We start from the raw sequence: 16,539 nt of genomic DNA on the forward strand, positions 1-16,539 counted from the left end.
AGAAACACTGGCATTCATTCTACATTCTTCCAGTTTCTGAGAAAAAGGCAAAGCCTACAGAGCCCAAGCCAAGCTTTAGGAGTAAAGGGAATTACCCCAGTCACCTGCTGCTTTATATCACAATAGCAGCTCTCTCAAGTTCTATGGCACATAATCCTGTGTTGTTCTGGGAATCTTCCCTGAGACAGAGTTGTAAGGAGTTCATATTTCGTAAGGGAGTACTATGATCCCCTGTATACAGGCATCTGTCATTTCCTCATTATGGATTTTTCAAAAAGCTCCTGAAAAGATCTAAGCAAGGTCTTCTCTTCCTCCTTTTGTTTGCTCCAACCCCAATTATCTTTGCATCATAATTGTATTCAGTGAAAGAATAAAACCAGATTGTTAGCAGTAAGTACCATGTGGATTCATAACAGGGTCAAGATGGAGTTAACAAACATATATAACAAAATCAAAAGCAGCTAAATTGCCATGAATAAGTTAAGAGCCCTTGTTTCCTCATGCCATGTATATGGAAATTTGAATAAGATGGTTCTAGACATGGAGCATTTATGAATTAAAGTATCTCATATATAAGTTTCAAGTTTGAAGGGTATCCCCCCCCCCAAGATTCTCAAAAAGGTCAATATTGTTCAGCGAAAAAGCAGAGTAACTGATGGATCACCTTTAAAAAATAAAAATTCATAGCAAGTTTCTCTCAACAATTCACATCTTCTTAGAAGGGTACCAGATTCAAACTTTGCAATAATGTTACCTTATACAAGTAGGATTAAAAAATGGTTGTTGTTTTTTAGTTTTCTACCCTTAAAAAAGCACAAAAGTCTTGAAGGATTTTTATTTATAAGGGGGGGGAGGGAGAGAGATAGAGATACAAATGCCCTGTTGACTAGATGGGAACTTATGATATCCTCTTATGGGAAATACTGCTATGGGGATTGTTTTATTATTTTCTACCTTCCTTCAAGTTGTAGCTTGAAAGCATCCTTTTTCTAATACTTGAGGCCAGATCCCTGATTCATTCTAAACTCAAGTCAGCAGCTTGTCCAGAACCCAGCAATTATTTTCTTTGGATCTACAACAAATTATTTACTGAAGATGGGATCAAGCCTCATACATGGAATTAATGCACTCCCTAACTGAGATGCCCTCCACATCATCCATAACAATTGGCCAAGCCGCCTGGGACCAACGGAAGTTATAGTCCAACAACATCTGCAGGGCTACCCTTGAAATAAGTAATTGGAGAGGAGGGTGAAAAGGAGACCAATGTCTCATCCACATGTTTGTTGAGCAAAAATCCTCTTCTTTACTTACCATCCAGTCATTAGCTATTCATGCTGCATGTTTGGCTAAAGGGAATGAGCAACAAACCACCTCTTGGAATGGCAAATCTTGATCTCATTTTGACTACAGGAAACCATATCAGAGATTGTGGCAATGGATAAAGCCTATTTCAAGAAGCCAAGAGGAAACTATTGCCCCCCCCCTTCTTTTGATTCTTAGAACTGGAACACAAAAGAAGGGCATACTTGAAGGTACAAGGTGGAATGCTCTCCCCTGGGAGGCTTGCTCTGCGCCTTCCTTACATATATTTAAGCACCAAGCAAAAACATTCCTCTTGTAGAAGAATACAGGGGTGGGCGGAGGGAAGGAAATGTTCTGCAGCCTCCAAGACTCCTGGTGCTCTAAAGCATTTGCCTGTCGGGGTGAAAGTAAACCAGACTAAAAGAAAAGGAAAATGGGAGGAAATAAAGTTGGTACTGAAACCTGAGGGAAGGAAACTTAAAAAAACAACAACTCACTGCTCAAGCCCTGAGGAGGATGTGGAGTGGGTGATCCTTGCTCTTTCCCGAACTCCATGGATCCAGGAATGTCAACAACTGCTCCTTCATCTCCGCTTGTCTGCTGATGCCCATGATGCCCATTCTGGACTGTGCACAGACAACAGCACACCCTGCTTTTGTGCCCTGCAGGCAAACCAGACTGAAGACTGACCTAGCCAGGTCCGCAGGTGGGGCATCCCCACTCTTTTGGGCCCCTGAGTGGCCCATTATTATTTTTTAATTGTTGGCGGGCAATCCGCCAGCCCCCGTGGCCAGCCAAGGCCAAAGCAAAGGGCTGCGCAGGGCTACTGCGTCCCACTCTCGGCCGGGAAAAGCCTTCAGCTAATTAAACAATCTATGGCATTTTAAACTAGGGGGGCGTTGTTGTTGCTTGTTACTATGTTATGTATTTTTTAATGTTATGTTTTGTAATGTTATTTTTGTATGTATATTGTAAACCACCCTGTGATCCTTGGATGAAGGGCAGTACAGACAGTTAATAAATAAAAAGATTAATAACTCAAGCTGGCAAAATAGCATAGTGTGTAACTGCTGAAGTTTTCAGACCTGTGGCAGCTTCTGAAACGATAAGAGCACATAAGGCAGTCAAAATTGAAAACGATACCTTGTATCTGAGCGAGACAAGTTCAGCTGACTAACATGTAGGAGTCTTTCACAAGGCAACGGGTGGTCTCGGGTAAGCGAGCTTCCTGAGTGGATGAGCAGGTTCTGTCTACACACGGGCCCCAAGCTATTTGTCATCTCCACATCCATCAAGTTATTCTTCTCAGATATCAAATTACAATGATTGTAGGCACCATTCACTGTTAAAGAAAGGAGAGGAGGAAGAGAAAAACATAATGATGAGCTCCTCAACAAGAGTGGTGCTGTATCTTACTTGTTCCCGTCAGCATGATCCACCTACTACTGGCAGACTGCCTCAAGAAATCAGGAGAGAATGAAAAAAAAAAGTTTCAAAGTAATCAAGGTCCAATTCCTAAGGAATTAACCACTGACATTGATTGTTGCTTTCCCTACCACCACCTTACATTGAAACCTGAATAAGTGATAATATTTTTAAGAACATTTTCTTTTACTACAGGAGGAGGTGAAACAACAGTTTTTGTTTTTAGTTATTATTTCTTTTGGGGGCGTCTTGTAGGTTGAGGGGGGATGGGAAGTGGCACTTTGACCACAGGCCCTGAAATGTTCTTCTGAAACATAAACATTGGATACCAAATTCTTGCCGGTCCAGGTTGCATTTTGCTTCTATTCAGCCACCCAAGTCTTTACCAAGCAATACTATGTAAGACAAGGGCAGCACACTACTCTTTAAAAAAATGTGAAATGAGGAAAAATAAGAATGTAAAGGTTATTTATGCAACACTGAAAAAGTAGCATACATAACTGTGCTTCACTCCTCCTGCCTTTAACTGAAATAATTAAAATGTGTGTGAACTGAGAGCTCTCGCTTATGTGCTAAATTGCAGCCTCCATTTTTACTGATTTTCTTTTACACCTGAACATTGACCCATTTTCATTGCACAAACTATAAGAATAGATGGCCTTCAGAAACACTCTTTCTAATGTGCCAGCTGCCTGACTTTTGACTCATTATAGGATAGTGTATATGAGCTGGCTTCTAATGAGATGCTCGTCAAAATCATAGGTTCCTATTTCTTTGCCACACGCAATCTAGAGTTTGAATTGTAGCCTGTTAGACAGTTCAACTGGGTAACATGCTAGTCTTGAAGGATACAAGAAGTCCTGGATATGTGCCCATGTGCAATGCTTTAATAGCCATATCCATTTCAGTTTCAAAACATTATACTATCAGAGCATGAGAAATACAGCGACCCTAAATGTCTTTTTAAAAATCACAATAATAACAAATATATTTCAGAAAGCATACAGTACTCCTTATCAAAATAGTTTTTTAAAAGCTGTGGATCAGATCCAGAGTTAAATGTGCATAGCAAGGCTGGTGGAAGTTGACTTCCTTGCCTTGTCACGCTCCTCCAAGGCTCAGAAACCCCGCTGAATGGGTGGGCTGAACGAGTAGCACTGAATGCTATGGGAGATGAGCTCCTCATAGAAGCTTCCCATGGTTTTCAAGGATCCTCACTTCCCACACAGCTTCCCACACCTCAGCCCACCTCATCCAGCTGGGTATCTTGTAGGAGAGCTGCCATTAGGAAGAAGCAGAGAAAAGTGTCTGCTAGTCCTGACACATATGTTTAACACTGGATCCTGCCCAATGAAATAGCCACAATTCCTTTTTGATGCATGTAGCTTTGGGGAGATTACCTCTTTGAGGTAGTGAGATCTGTAAATTCCTTGGTAGCTTGTCAATGCCACGGTATTTTTAATGCACATATTTACTTGGAAGTCCCACTTTGTTCAACAGAGCTCACTCCCAGGTAAGCATACATAGGATGGGAGCCACAGTTTTGTAAGTTGTTTCGGTTTCTAGAAGTAATGACTACAATTCTAGAAGTAATGATTACAATTTATACATAGATCCACTTTCTCATAAAGCTATGGAAGTACTGCATGGGTACATTTTTCTCATTTAAAATGGTGGTAGAGTGGTTACATTTTGTAACCCATCAGATTTCTCTCCCTCTCCCAAGTGTCTCACCCAACATCAAAGTGCTAAACTGTTTTTCACATATGGGATGGGTTTAGTACCAGGAAAATCCCTGTGGGTGTACATCTGCACTCTTTCATTGCTTGGGCAATACAATTCCAAAATTCATTAGCAACCATTTTAGCACTTTTACCATGATATCATGACACAGAAACCAAAGGCTTGAACTGGACTATCTACAACAGCTGAACTACATGCATACAGAAAACATAGATGCTATTGGGGAACAATTTTAAAGAGAAGTATCAACACAATCTTCATAATGTTAGCAACATTTACCTCCCCAGCGGGTACCAAAACTAAAGCCAGAGAAGTATTAAAAAGCTGAGGCCAACTGGCAATATGCATATGTTTACAACATAAGTTTAATGTAGATAGACTTTCTAATAAAATGTCAGATCATCTTCATGCCAAATTCCCATTTTTTTAAAAAAATGCAGCAGTAACAATAACAGACAAGCCATGGCAATAAAGGAGGGGTTTTCAACCTTTTTGACTCCATGGCTCTCTTGACCATGCAGCACCCCTGTGGAGCTCAGGAGCCCAGTAATATCACCCCTTGCCTGCAGAGCTGGCAGGCTCTCACCCTTTTTTGAACAACCTCCCTTGTGTACCCTCATCCTCTTCTCCTTTGGAGTCCTCTGGGCAGCCACTGCTGCTGCCCCCTGGTCTCTGAGCTGCCCCCCCAAAAGAAGAAGAAGAAGAGGAGGAGGAGGAGGAGGAGGAGGAGGAGTTTGGATTTGATATCCCGCTTTATCACTACCCGAAGGAGTCTCAAAGCAGCTTTTCCTTCTCCTTTTCCTTCCTATCCCACAACAAACACGGGTTGCAGACCTAATAAAGGCACATGCCTAGGCAAGTCTATACACAAAAAGCACACATTTCTTGCAAGTCACAGGAGCTTATTCATACTTTTGGACCTGGGCAAAATAACGCAAATACAGTTAAACTTCGGTTCCCAAACGGCTCCATTTTGGAAAGTTTTGGCTCCCAAACGCTGAAAACCCAGAGTTTTCTTCTTTCTTCTCCACTGACTTTGCCAATCACCTTTAATGCTCGGGGGTCGAACATTTCAGAAGTTGAACCGTCTTCCGGAATGGATTACGTGTGTCAGCCGAGGTTTGACTGTATGTTGTTATCTACCATGAATGGTGAGCAATAGGTTAAATAGCTAGGTTCCCCTGCAGCAATCATAGTATGAGGTCTATGCTCCCAATTCTATAGTTATTGTGCATAAACCTAGCCATTGAAAAGTGTCTCATTCATTCACAATCAATAGTACCTGGGACTACAAAGGTACAAACTATATGTTACATTTTAATACATATGTAACAAAGCTTCATTTAGAAAAGAAAAGAAAAGCACCCTTCAGGGACTTGTTTTGAGGAAAGTTTGGTTCTTGAGTCTTTGTCCACTCGAAACACAATTTGGGTAATTACTAATCGAGTTGCCAGGGAATGGGGGATTGCAAGAGGAAAGATAAACCACTGGAAAGGGTTAAATATCGTGCTATTGCTCTTTCACTCAAAACTGCAGCTTCCTGAGTCTGCTTTTCATATTTAAAAACACTGGGTGATATCCAGTAATGTCCATCTGCCTTATTGTTTGTAGAACAGATTACCCCCGCCCCCACTGCTGCCATCCCACATCCCTCCCCCAGCCTGTTCCAGAGCAGAATTGCAGGGGCATGGGAGGTTGCAGGAAGGAGTACAGGAAGGGAAGTCCCACTGTGTGAGTAAAAAGGTAAAGGGACCCCTGACCATTAGGTCCAGTCGTGGCTGACTCTGGGGTTGCGGCGCTCATCTCGCTTTACTGGCCGAGGGAGCCAGCGTACAGCTTCCAGGTCATGTGGCCAGCATGACTAAGCCGCTTCTGGTGAACCAGAGCAGCGTACGGAAACGCCGTTTACCTTCCCGCTGGAGCAGTACCTATTTATCTACTTGCACTTTGATGTGCTTTCGAACAGCTACGTTGGCAGGAGCAGGGACCGAACAACGGGAGCTCACTCCGTTGTGGGGATTCAAATCGCCAACCGCCTATCGGCAAGTCCTAGGCTCTGTGGTTTAACCCACAGCACCACCCGCGTCCCTACTGTGTGAGTAGCTGCGTGCTAATGAGAGCTTTATTACATGCATTTTTACATAAATGTGAGGTTTCTCTCCAAAAGGCAATGCTGGGTTGCAGTCTGACACTAATCTCTATAGCAATAACTCCAACTTCCCAAGGATGTTTCAGTTTTTCATTCATAGTGGATACTGTGCTGTACAGAGGTCCTGTTGTTTCTGATAAAAGCACCCACTGGGGCTTCACAATGAGATAAGGCTGAATGGAAAGGGTGATGATTCGACAAGAGTTTGCTGCAGTGCTTTAGAACTTTACCTAATTAAGAACAATGAACAAATAGCTTTAATGACACATAAAACTGCAGTGACTCACACTCAAAACAAAGATATGTTTGAAATATTTGCCTAACATACTAAACTATCCCCAGAGCTTTTGTGGCTTTTGTGGTGTCTGCCAAACTAGGTCATTTGCTTATTCTTGCTGCTTTGAGACATCATACAGAATGCACCTATGACATATCTAAAGAAAATAACATTTTTACTGGGAACTTGCACTGCAGTGTCCTTTCAGAACAAGACACTTATTTTTATTCAATTGAATTTATCCTTTTGTAGAAAGGATTTTTTAAAAAAATACCCAGGGCAACTGTAAAATTACTTCTGCATGAGCGTCCCCCAACCTGGTGCCCACCAGCTGCTTTGCAGTACAACTCACATCAGCCCAAGGCAGTGTGGCCATTGGTCAAGGATGAAGTGAGCTGAAATTCAAAACATCAGAGGGTACCAGGCTGGCAAAAGCTGGTTTAGTTAGTGATATGTCTCACTGCCTTTTTAGGACTTTGGTGCTGAAAAGGAAGGCATTCAATATGTGAAACCTTGCCTATCATTGAATATCTATATCAGGAAAAGGCTGGATCAGCTGCCGGGGGTGGGGGGGAACCCTATATTTTAATGGTGACAATTCAAATATTCAACTCTTCTTAGCTTTGCCCCCAGCTGTTGCATGATTTATTGCAGGATTTTGGATTCTGCAAAAATGTTCTTCCATGTGACTGAGGTCCAGATATTGTCAAAATTGCTTCCCATGTGGAATGGCTTGACTGAACCTCATGCTAGATACCATAGTAAGTTAAAACACATGGTAGAAACCAATAGCAGCATGCCAGCAATCCAGAAAGGTGGAATGCTGGTGTGGGTGCTACCATTTAATTCAGTTGGCCCTGGTTCAGGACCACTTGCCAATGTGGATTGATTTAAATCAAGGTAATTCAAAACATGATCTTTAAAAACACACAACTGATTTAAATCATTGATTTAGAATCATTGCTTTAACAAAGTTTCACATTGATGCTTTTCTGTATTCCCTAAACAATGGCATAATTCTGACAGAGGACTGGATACACAAAGTAGGTCAGAATGAAAACTGGTAGGATTGCATCAGGGACTCGTTTGAAGGAAAGGCATTAGTATTGTGGAGAATACTGATACTGAACATGAGCTCTGGATTAATGTATGAAAAATTGCTGGAGAAGCTACTGCAGCACAAGAATTTAAAAGAGCTAAAAACCTAACATTTTGATGACGATTTTAGTCATTCCTTCAAAAATCCACCAAATGCTTGTTTATATAGTCACTGTGTGCAAGAGTGAGGAAAGAATGTCAAAATGAAGTCATGTCTACAATTTGGAAAATTACACCATTTTTGTAGATCCAAAAGGGGGGTGACAACAATTTTGCAGATTTTTGCTTGCTGTTAATGGTGATCTCACTGTCACTGGAAACAAGAGGAAATTAAGACAGCAAAAATATCTTAATCTTTGCAGCTCTAAGACACATTTGATTTAAAGTAATGCAGGACTGATGACTGACCGTGGGGACGCGGGTGGCGCTGTGGGTAAAAGCCTCAGTACCTAGGGCTTGCCGATTGAAAGGTCGGCAGTTCGAATCCCCGCGGCGGGGTGCGCTCCCGCTGCTCGGTCCCAGCGCCTGCCAACCTAGCAGTTTGAAAGCACCCCCGGGTGCAAGTAGATAAATAGGGACCGCTTACTGGTGGGAAGGTAAACGGCGTTTCCGTGTGCTGCGCTGGCTCACCAGATGCAGCTTTGTCACGCTGGCCTTGTGACCCGGAAGTGTCTCCGGACAGCGCTGGCCCCCGGCCTCTTGAGTGAGATGGGCGCACAACCCCAGAGTCTGTCAAGACTGGCCCGTATGGGCAGGGGTACCTTTACCTTTACCTTTTTTAATGCAGGACTGATGACTGACAAACTCAAGAATTTAAAACCGTTAGAGAAAACTTGCTGAATAACCTGCTTAGTATCACCCAATAAAATCCTGCAACAGTTAGACATATTCTACCGTCTTCTTAATTTTGGGAAAGTATATATATGCACATATATCTAGATTTCATTTGAATTGCAATTTTTTTACCAAACAAACCCTACTATGTGAAATGTTAATAAATAGAGGAGGACAAGACAAAATGGCAGAAGCAATACAAAAGAGGAGCTTTACATTTGTTTGTTTGCTTGTTTGTTTATAAGGGTCTTAGGGCAGGTAACAACAATAGAAAGTACAATTCTAAAAACAAGTAAAACCTTTACAATTATAAAACATGTAAAGATATTGAATCATCTCAAATAATATATACCTAAATCTTGGATCCATTCTATTAAATTGGTTGATAACTGATTCTCAAAATATGCAACTACTGAGATTTTATGTACAGTATTTCATGAAATTGCAGTTACACATTTTCAATATGTCTTAATAAAAGCTAACCATCTTAATACGTAATGAGTTGTTTACTGTATCAAAAACAGCTGAGAAGCGGGGGGACTATTCCTGATAAAACTCTTCCTGTGGGTTGGCTGCTCTCACAAAATGAGCTGGAGAGACAGAGGGAACAAATGACAGCTCGGGCGATTTCCCACTGGGATGCAACACTTGTTCACTCATCAAAAGGTTTCTGGCTAAACAAGTTGTAGTGTCCAGTTTCACAAAATGAAGGATAAGAATGAGACTAATACAATTCATTGGTTACGTTTTGCTACAGCAAAGGTGGTTTTGAATTGGGCAGAAGTTATTCTAGAATCATAGAATTGTAGAGACGGAGAGATGGAAAGGACCCCAAGGGTTATCTAGTCCACCCCCTGCAATGCAGGAATCTCAACAAGATCATACATGACAGGTGGCCAGACAGCCTCTGCTTAAAAACCTCCAGGGAAGGAGAGTTCACCACCTCTCATGGAAGTCTGTTTCACTGTCAGCTCTTACTGTCAAAAGTTCTTCCTGCTGTTTGGTTGGAATCTTTCTTGTAACATGAATTTGTTGGTTCGGGTCCTACCCTCCAGGCTGGGAGAAAACTAGCTTACTCAGTCCTCCATGTGACAGCCCTTTAGATATTTGCAGATGGCTATCATATCTCCTCTCAGTCTCCTCTTTACCATGCTAAACATGCCCAATTCCCTCAACCTTTCCTCATAAGGCTTTGTTTACAGACCCTTGATCATCTTGGTTGCTCTCCTCTGCACATGTTCCAGCTCGTCAATATCCTTAAATTGTGGTGCCCAGAACTGAGTGGTTATTCATAGTTTGGCTGCTAGCTTGGCTTTAACTTTTGGCATGTGAAAACTTTCCTCTTCAGGCTGGCATTTAGGCTGTGAGCTGGTGTGCATTCCTGTTCTCTGCTGCTGTATATTTATGATTTTATTGAATTTGGCTTCATACATTTTATTGTATACAACCATGGGCAATTTTTATGGAAAGATGGATGATACTTTTTTAAAATAAAAGAATTAAAAAATAAATGACTCTCAGTGTATATTTACAAATATCTAGATCTGGAGTAGCACACACAATGGAATTTTCTCTCTTCCTGTATCCAGTAAAAGCTACTCCTGACTGAGTTGGAGTGCAGACCTGCAGTGTAAAGTCAGCTTGGTGGAAAATGTGCATGGATACCTTGCACAGGAGGTCTCAGAGAAGAAAAGGGGGGAAGCCACCTTGCAAAAGTAAAACTCAGCTGGTGGTAGTCTGAATCCAAATCCTACTATTTTTTTAAGGATGAAGCACTTCCAATTTAAGTAGCTAAAATATTTTCAATACTCCTTTTTTAAAAAACTAAGTACAAACAACAACCAATTTGCATGCATCCGACTGACACACAGTTGTGCATGCACGGATGGCACCGAACCCAGAAGTGACTCTAAAACATTACCAAAATGTCACAAAAAAGAGTGAATGGGGGAAATGTGGGATGCTTTATTTAGGCCCTGCCAATGCATGTGGGGGTTCGGAATGTAACCCCTGCACAAAATAAGGATTCTCTGTACCTCCCGTCTTTTTTTAAAAAATGACTTGAATATTTGAATGACAGTTCAAATACAGACCCCCAACTGAACCCTAATAAAAGATCTGGAACTGGGTGTGCGTGAGTTGTCTATTGTATTGCAGAACCAAAAGAACAGAATAGGGATCACAGGTGTGTAAAACATATACTGCAAAAAAATCACATGGGCAGAGACACTATGGTGGCTGTGAAACAAGTAGTAGGTCCACAGTAGGGCTGAGGGAGAGCGAGTTAGGAAGATGAAAGTGAAAAACATACATCCAAACAGGGTTGAGGAACCTGTGACCCTCCAGCAATTTGTTGGACTACAGATCCCATCTCCCCTGACCATGGGTCATATTTTCTAGGGCTGATGGGAACTGGCGTCCAACAGCATCTGGAGGTCACCACAATGGCTCCCCCTATTTTCAAATCAGATGATAAAAGGAAAGTTGAGGGAAATAAGTAGAAATATATTTTCTGTTGTCATATTGCCCTTCTGAACAGATTCTAACATTGAGCAGAAGAGAGAAGACAATGTTTTAGCTTTGAAATGATTGCCAAAGAATGGTAGGAACAAGACTTGCATGTTACTTCTAATGGAACAAGTCTGCAGTCATTCTCTTCCTAGAATACACACACTGGCAGGAAAAGGAGCTGTTTGTTAACTGCAGCTGAGTGACTGGAAACAATATTGCAGCTGTATAATTGGAGCAGCAACAGAGCTCTGTTCATATCGCTGAACTCCTGGATTCTAAAATTAGGATGGGAGCACTGGCCAGGTAACATGTCATAGTAAGCTGAACCAAGGCTTATGAGCAAGTGTGTGACACCTCCCAGAGAAGACGTCACAACTGCTTTGCTCCTCCCCCATCTTTTTTCACTCCTGCACCACTGTAAGCTAAGCCAGGTTTTGGCTCAGGGTATCATTCAAACCCTGCCTTGTGGTTTAAGTTCTGTCCTCACTAACTGTAAGCTGCAACCAAGAATAAATGCATATTGCCAGTGTGTGGGAGTGCTCCAAAGGCAAAAATATACTGATAGCCTCCAAGATTCAGAAACTGAAAAGCAGAGCTTTCCAAACTTTTCATGTTGGTTACACACTTTTCAGATGTGCATCACTTCATGACAAAGTAATTCAGTTTTACTAGCAAATTGGAGGTTAAACTAACCCCTTTCCAGACCCGGGAGGAATGTAGGGAGTGTTCACGCAACATACCTACACACTGCAGCTGGCACACTAACATGTTGCGATACACAGTTTGGAAAACTCTGCTGTAAGTTGTTAAGAGGCTGCCTAAGCTAAAGGGGAGCCTCACATCCATACTGGCAGGCATTGCATGGCAAAGGTGCAAGCACTGGAAACTGAAGCAGTCATGTGGAGGCAAACTGCTGGCAATCGGAGACCTTGGGGCCCCCTTCTCCTCAGTTGGTGGTCAGTGGTGGTCTCTTATTGCCCTCCATCTCACTGCTGCCATTAACTGCAAGTACGGTACTTGGCAAACAAATCAGGGCTTCATAATGGAAAGGTCACTAAAAGACACACACACACACACACACACACACACACACTAGGAACTGGCAGTATATCTAAAAAAAATATAACAGCAAACATCACAAGTCTGTGGCACATCTAGATGTAGATAATTTTGTGTGCAAGTCAGGCTGCTCCATCTCAAAAAGATACTATAGACCTGAAGGAGATAGGTTATTCTGTATATTGTTGTGCCTATCACCATTCTCCATAACAGACAATAATCAAAACTTAAACAAAATTGTGACACTTTGTTTTATTCCACTGCTGCTAGCTTCATTACTCTGTTTCTTTTAGCTATTACCTAAAAATACAGAGCTCACAACTCCAGCTGAACTTCTTTTATGCCAATATGCATGCTGGTTCCACTTAGTACAATGAACATCATTAAATGCACATGTGCCAATGATACTTCTTTTCTTTCCTTTTTTACTATACTGTAAATATTTTTTAGAATTAGAGTTTGGTACAATGAATGTCAAACAATGACATGGATGTCAACAACTGAATTCAAGGCAAAGGAAGCTGTCAAGGAAGTAGAAAGCAGATGGAACTGATAATCAGTTTTGAAAGATTAACATGGAGATATTATGAAGCCATAAATCAAATGGCTGATACATAAAATGTAATTAATTTTAAAAGTTTAAAGGTATATTTCTTAGAGAGCCTAAAACCTAATTGTCAATGCAATTATCAAAACTGTGAGTCTCTGTGTGTTCTTTACTTGTACCAAGTTGGATACAGAAGGAAGGCAAGGCTCTAAAATACCACTTATCGCCTTCTTTGTACTTTCAGATGAATGGTAAAATCACCCCCATGTACAGAATCCAAAATAAGTAGACTGTCTTACAATACTGTACAATCCTATGCATCTTTACCTGAAAGAAAATTCCACTATCTTCAGTGGTGTTTACCAAGTGTTTTTAAAATAACAGCTCTAGTATAAAATCCTGTATTTCCATAAACTGTTCAAGAAACTCACTTTTAGGACAAAGACTGGAGAAACCAAGATAGCATGTTGAGAGAGGTGAACATTTGCAGATGTTAGGGGACAGAATAGTCCAGAAATCAAAATGAAAATGGATAATCCATTTTTACACCAAAACTCATTATGAACTAAATTAATACACTATATATATATATATATATATATATATATATATATATATATATAGTGTATTAATTTAGTATATATATATATATACATACACATATATTCACTCCCTAAAGTACCAAGACATCAAACTGACATGAAATTTAGGAAGGACCAAGTCTTGGTAGAAACTTTGGAGGATAAAATACTAATAAAGGGGGGGATTACACTTTGAGCCACTAGAGAAAATACTAGAGAAAATGCTAAATTCACACACACAACTGTTAAATAACTGTGCCAAAGCAAACATTTGCATTCAATAATGTTATATGGATTTAGAGTTCTCCATGGAGATTAGCACCATGAAAATATCTGGTAGCTTAGGGAAAACATAACACTAGTCTAATGTGTGTTGAGGGCCTTTCCCTACACAAACACACACTAACTTTCTGAAACTTCAATACAGAAATAGAAGCTCTCGTTTACGGACAACCTAAACCACAAAAAAAATCTTTTTAATAGATTACAATCCCCACTTTCCAAATCTCAGTTATTAGAACAAGGTGACAAATCTATATGAGTCCCCAAGCAGCCTAAAGCCAAAGTAGGGCTATTCAGAATCACCACAACTTAGTGATATGCAGACTTTTTTTCCTACCCTGGAAAAATACTTAGCATTTAAGAAAAATACACAGCATTTAACAAGATCAATCTTAGGATCATATGGGTTTAAAGTATCAGGATATTGGTCTACCTGTGAATTACAGTGATAAGGGTGCAACCATCCAGGAAGGATTTAAAAGGTGATACTGAAGGACTTTTGCTCTGCCCCTGCTTGCAGGTTCCCACAGCAGTCTGTTTTGTTCCCCATGCTGTTCAACTTCAATATGAAACCACTAGGAAGCCATCAAAAAGTTTGGCTACATCGGTATGCTAATGATATTTAACTTCACCTTTCCTGTCCGTTCTCAGAATCCTAAACCAGTGCCTGGTTGTAGTTCTGGGACAGAGGCAGATGTTTTGATTTTAAGCTGCTTTGGGTAACAAATTGCCCAGCAAATCATCTTAAAATATTTAATATTTAATCTAGCTCATTATGAATTAGGTGTGGTTTGGGCATGACATTAAAACATAGCTAAAAATAAACTATGCTTTAATGCACAGGTGGAGTCATTTCTTAAACCCAAAGGTCACAATCCTTCATGGGTAATCTTTTGGGGACCATATAACAGTGTTATGCTGAGCCAGAGGCAAAAAGTGGAAGGACGAGAAGATGTGACTTTCCTTTAGGCTAAACAGTAGGCTGTATACTCCAACCATCCCCCCACCATACACACACACCTCCTTCCTCCATCCAGGCAAGCAAGAGGCATTTAAGAACATGTTTCAGCCAGACAAATGCACTTAGTAAAGGTAAAGGGACCCCTGACCATTAGGTCCAGTCATGGCCGACTCTGGGGTTGCGGCGCTCATCTCGCTTTACTGGCCGAGGGAGCCGGCATACAGCTTCCGGGTCATGTGGCCAGCATGACTAAGCCACTTCTGGCGAACCAGAGCAGCGCACAGAAACGCCGTTTACCTTCCCGCTGGAGCGGTACCTATTTATCTACTTGCACTTTGATGTGCTTTTGAACTGCTAGGAGCAGAGACTGAGCAACGGGAGCTCACCCTGTCACGGGGATTCGAACCGCCAACCTTCTGCACTTAAGCAGGGTGCAAAACAAGGACTGGGTTGGGGTCTCAATGGCTGGATAAAGACCACTGGACCTGAAGTTCCCCACCCTAGTTTAATGTGAATGAAGAGTGTTTTTTAAATAGATGCAGTGGTGACATGCAAAGCTGAGGGAAAGGAATGAAAGTTATAAGAACACTGTTGCTTAGATACACTGTTTTTTTTAATAACTCAGTACTCTGAAATCAGTGTTGCCTGTTAGCATGGGATTGAAGGCCAACATGCTGAGGCAAATTTGGCCAATGTGTGACACCCTGTGCTGAGTGCAATGCTTGTTGCCCTGGAATTGCATGTGCAGCATGCATAAGATAAAAAGATGCAGGAAAACAAATCTAATGTCATTTTCAGAATCTGCAAATAATCCAGAAAATTTATGATGTCCTTAATTGATCAAAATCACATTTTGCACATTTGAGAAATAGTTAGTACAGTGGTACCTCGGGTTACATACGCTTCAGGTTACAGACGCTTCAGGTTACACACTCCACTAACCCAGAAATAGTACCTTGGGTTAAGAACTTTGCTTCAGGATGAGAACAGAAATCGTGCTCCGGCGGTGCGGCAGCAGCAGGAGGCCCCATTAGCTTAAGTGGTGCTTCAGGTTAAGAACAGTTTCAGGTTAAGAACAGCCTCCAGAACAAATTAAGTACGTAACCAGAGGTACCACTGTATTCAGCTTTTTCAATCTAAAAATATAACAACACCTGCTTATTCAAAACCAGAGTTAAAGCTATTTCATATTGGCTCAAGCTCCACAAAGTCATGAACTTAGAAGCTGAGGCTTAATAGATGTGTCCCATCATCAGTAATGGTTTATGCAATGTCACAAACTGTGCAGCATACTCTCCATACACCCACACTTTTCAAGCACAAATCTGGATGGGAAGGATGGAGTACCAAGAACCAACAAATATTTTGCAATTTGTCCTAGCCCTGCATTGTGTCATAAAGCATCTAAGCCTTGTTGTATTGCTAGAAGAAACCTCCTGTGAGTTGACCCATGCTTCTTTATTGCTTACATCAGTGCTGGCAGGACAGGTTAAACAGTAGCTGGGATGTGCAGTGCCTGTATGTATGTGTTCTTGCAGTTTGGGGTAGGGTGTGGGGGGGATACGCAATTGTACACACATGTATTTTCAGAGTGTGGGTTCCTGCACCCATGTATGGCTACAGCATGCATGTGTGTCTCAACAGTGTATCAGGTTTCCAAATGTGCCCACGAGTCCAAAAATGTTCATGATCCCATACCACAATATTCTGTTCCATAACTTCAGGAATAGGTATTGCTTACAGTATCCACTAGATGACTCCCTCTGC

General features: G+C 41.3%; 1 protein-coding gene across 5 annotated transcripts in view; it reads right to left on the reverse strand.

Annotated features, from left to right (window-relative positions):
* GLIS1 (GLIS family zinc finger 1) overlaps positions 1-16,539 on the reverse strand; it is a 194,447-nt gene that overhangs the window by 110,767 nt on the left and 67,141 nt on the right. For all 5 annotated transcript variants that reach the window (XM_079980726.1, XM_079980728.1, XM_079980727.1 and 2 more), the window contains one exon: positions 2,449-2,647. In XM_079980726.1, the coding sequence (XP_079836852.1) occupies positions 2,449-2,647 (199 nt within the window). The remainder of the gene's footprint in view (positions 1-2,448; positions 2,648-16,539) is intronic.

Source organism: Podarcis cretensis (assembly GCF_951804945.1).
Source record: "Podarcis cretensis genome assembly, chromosome: 6".
NCBI classification, from domain to species: domain Eukaryota; kingdom Metazoa; phylum Chordata; class Lepidosauria; order Squamata; family Lacertidae; genus Podarcis; species Podarcis cretensis.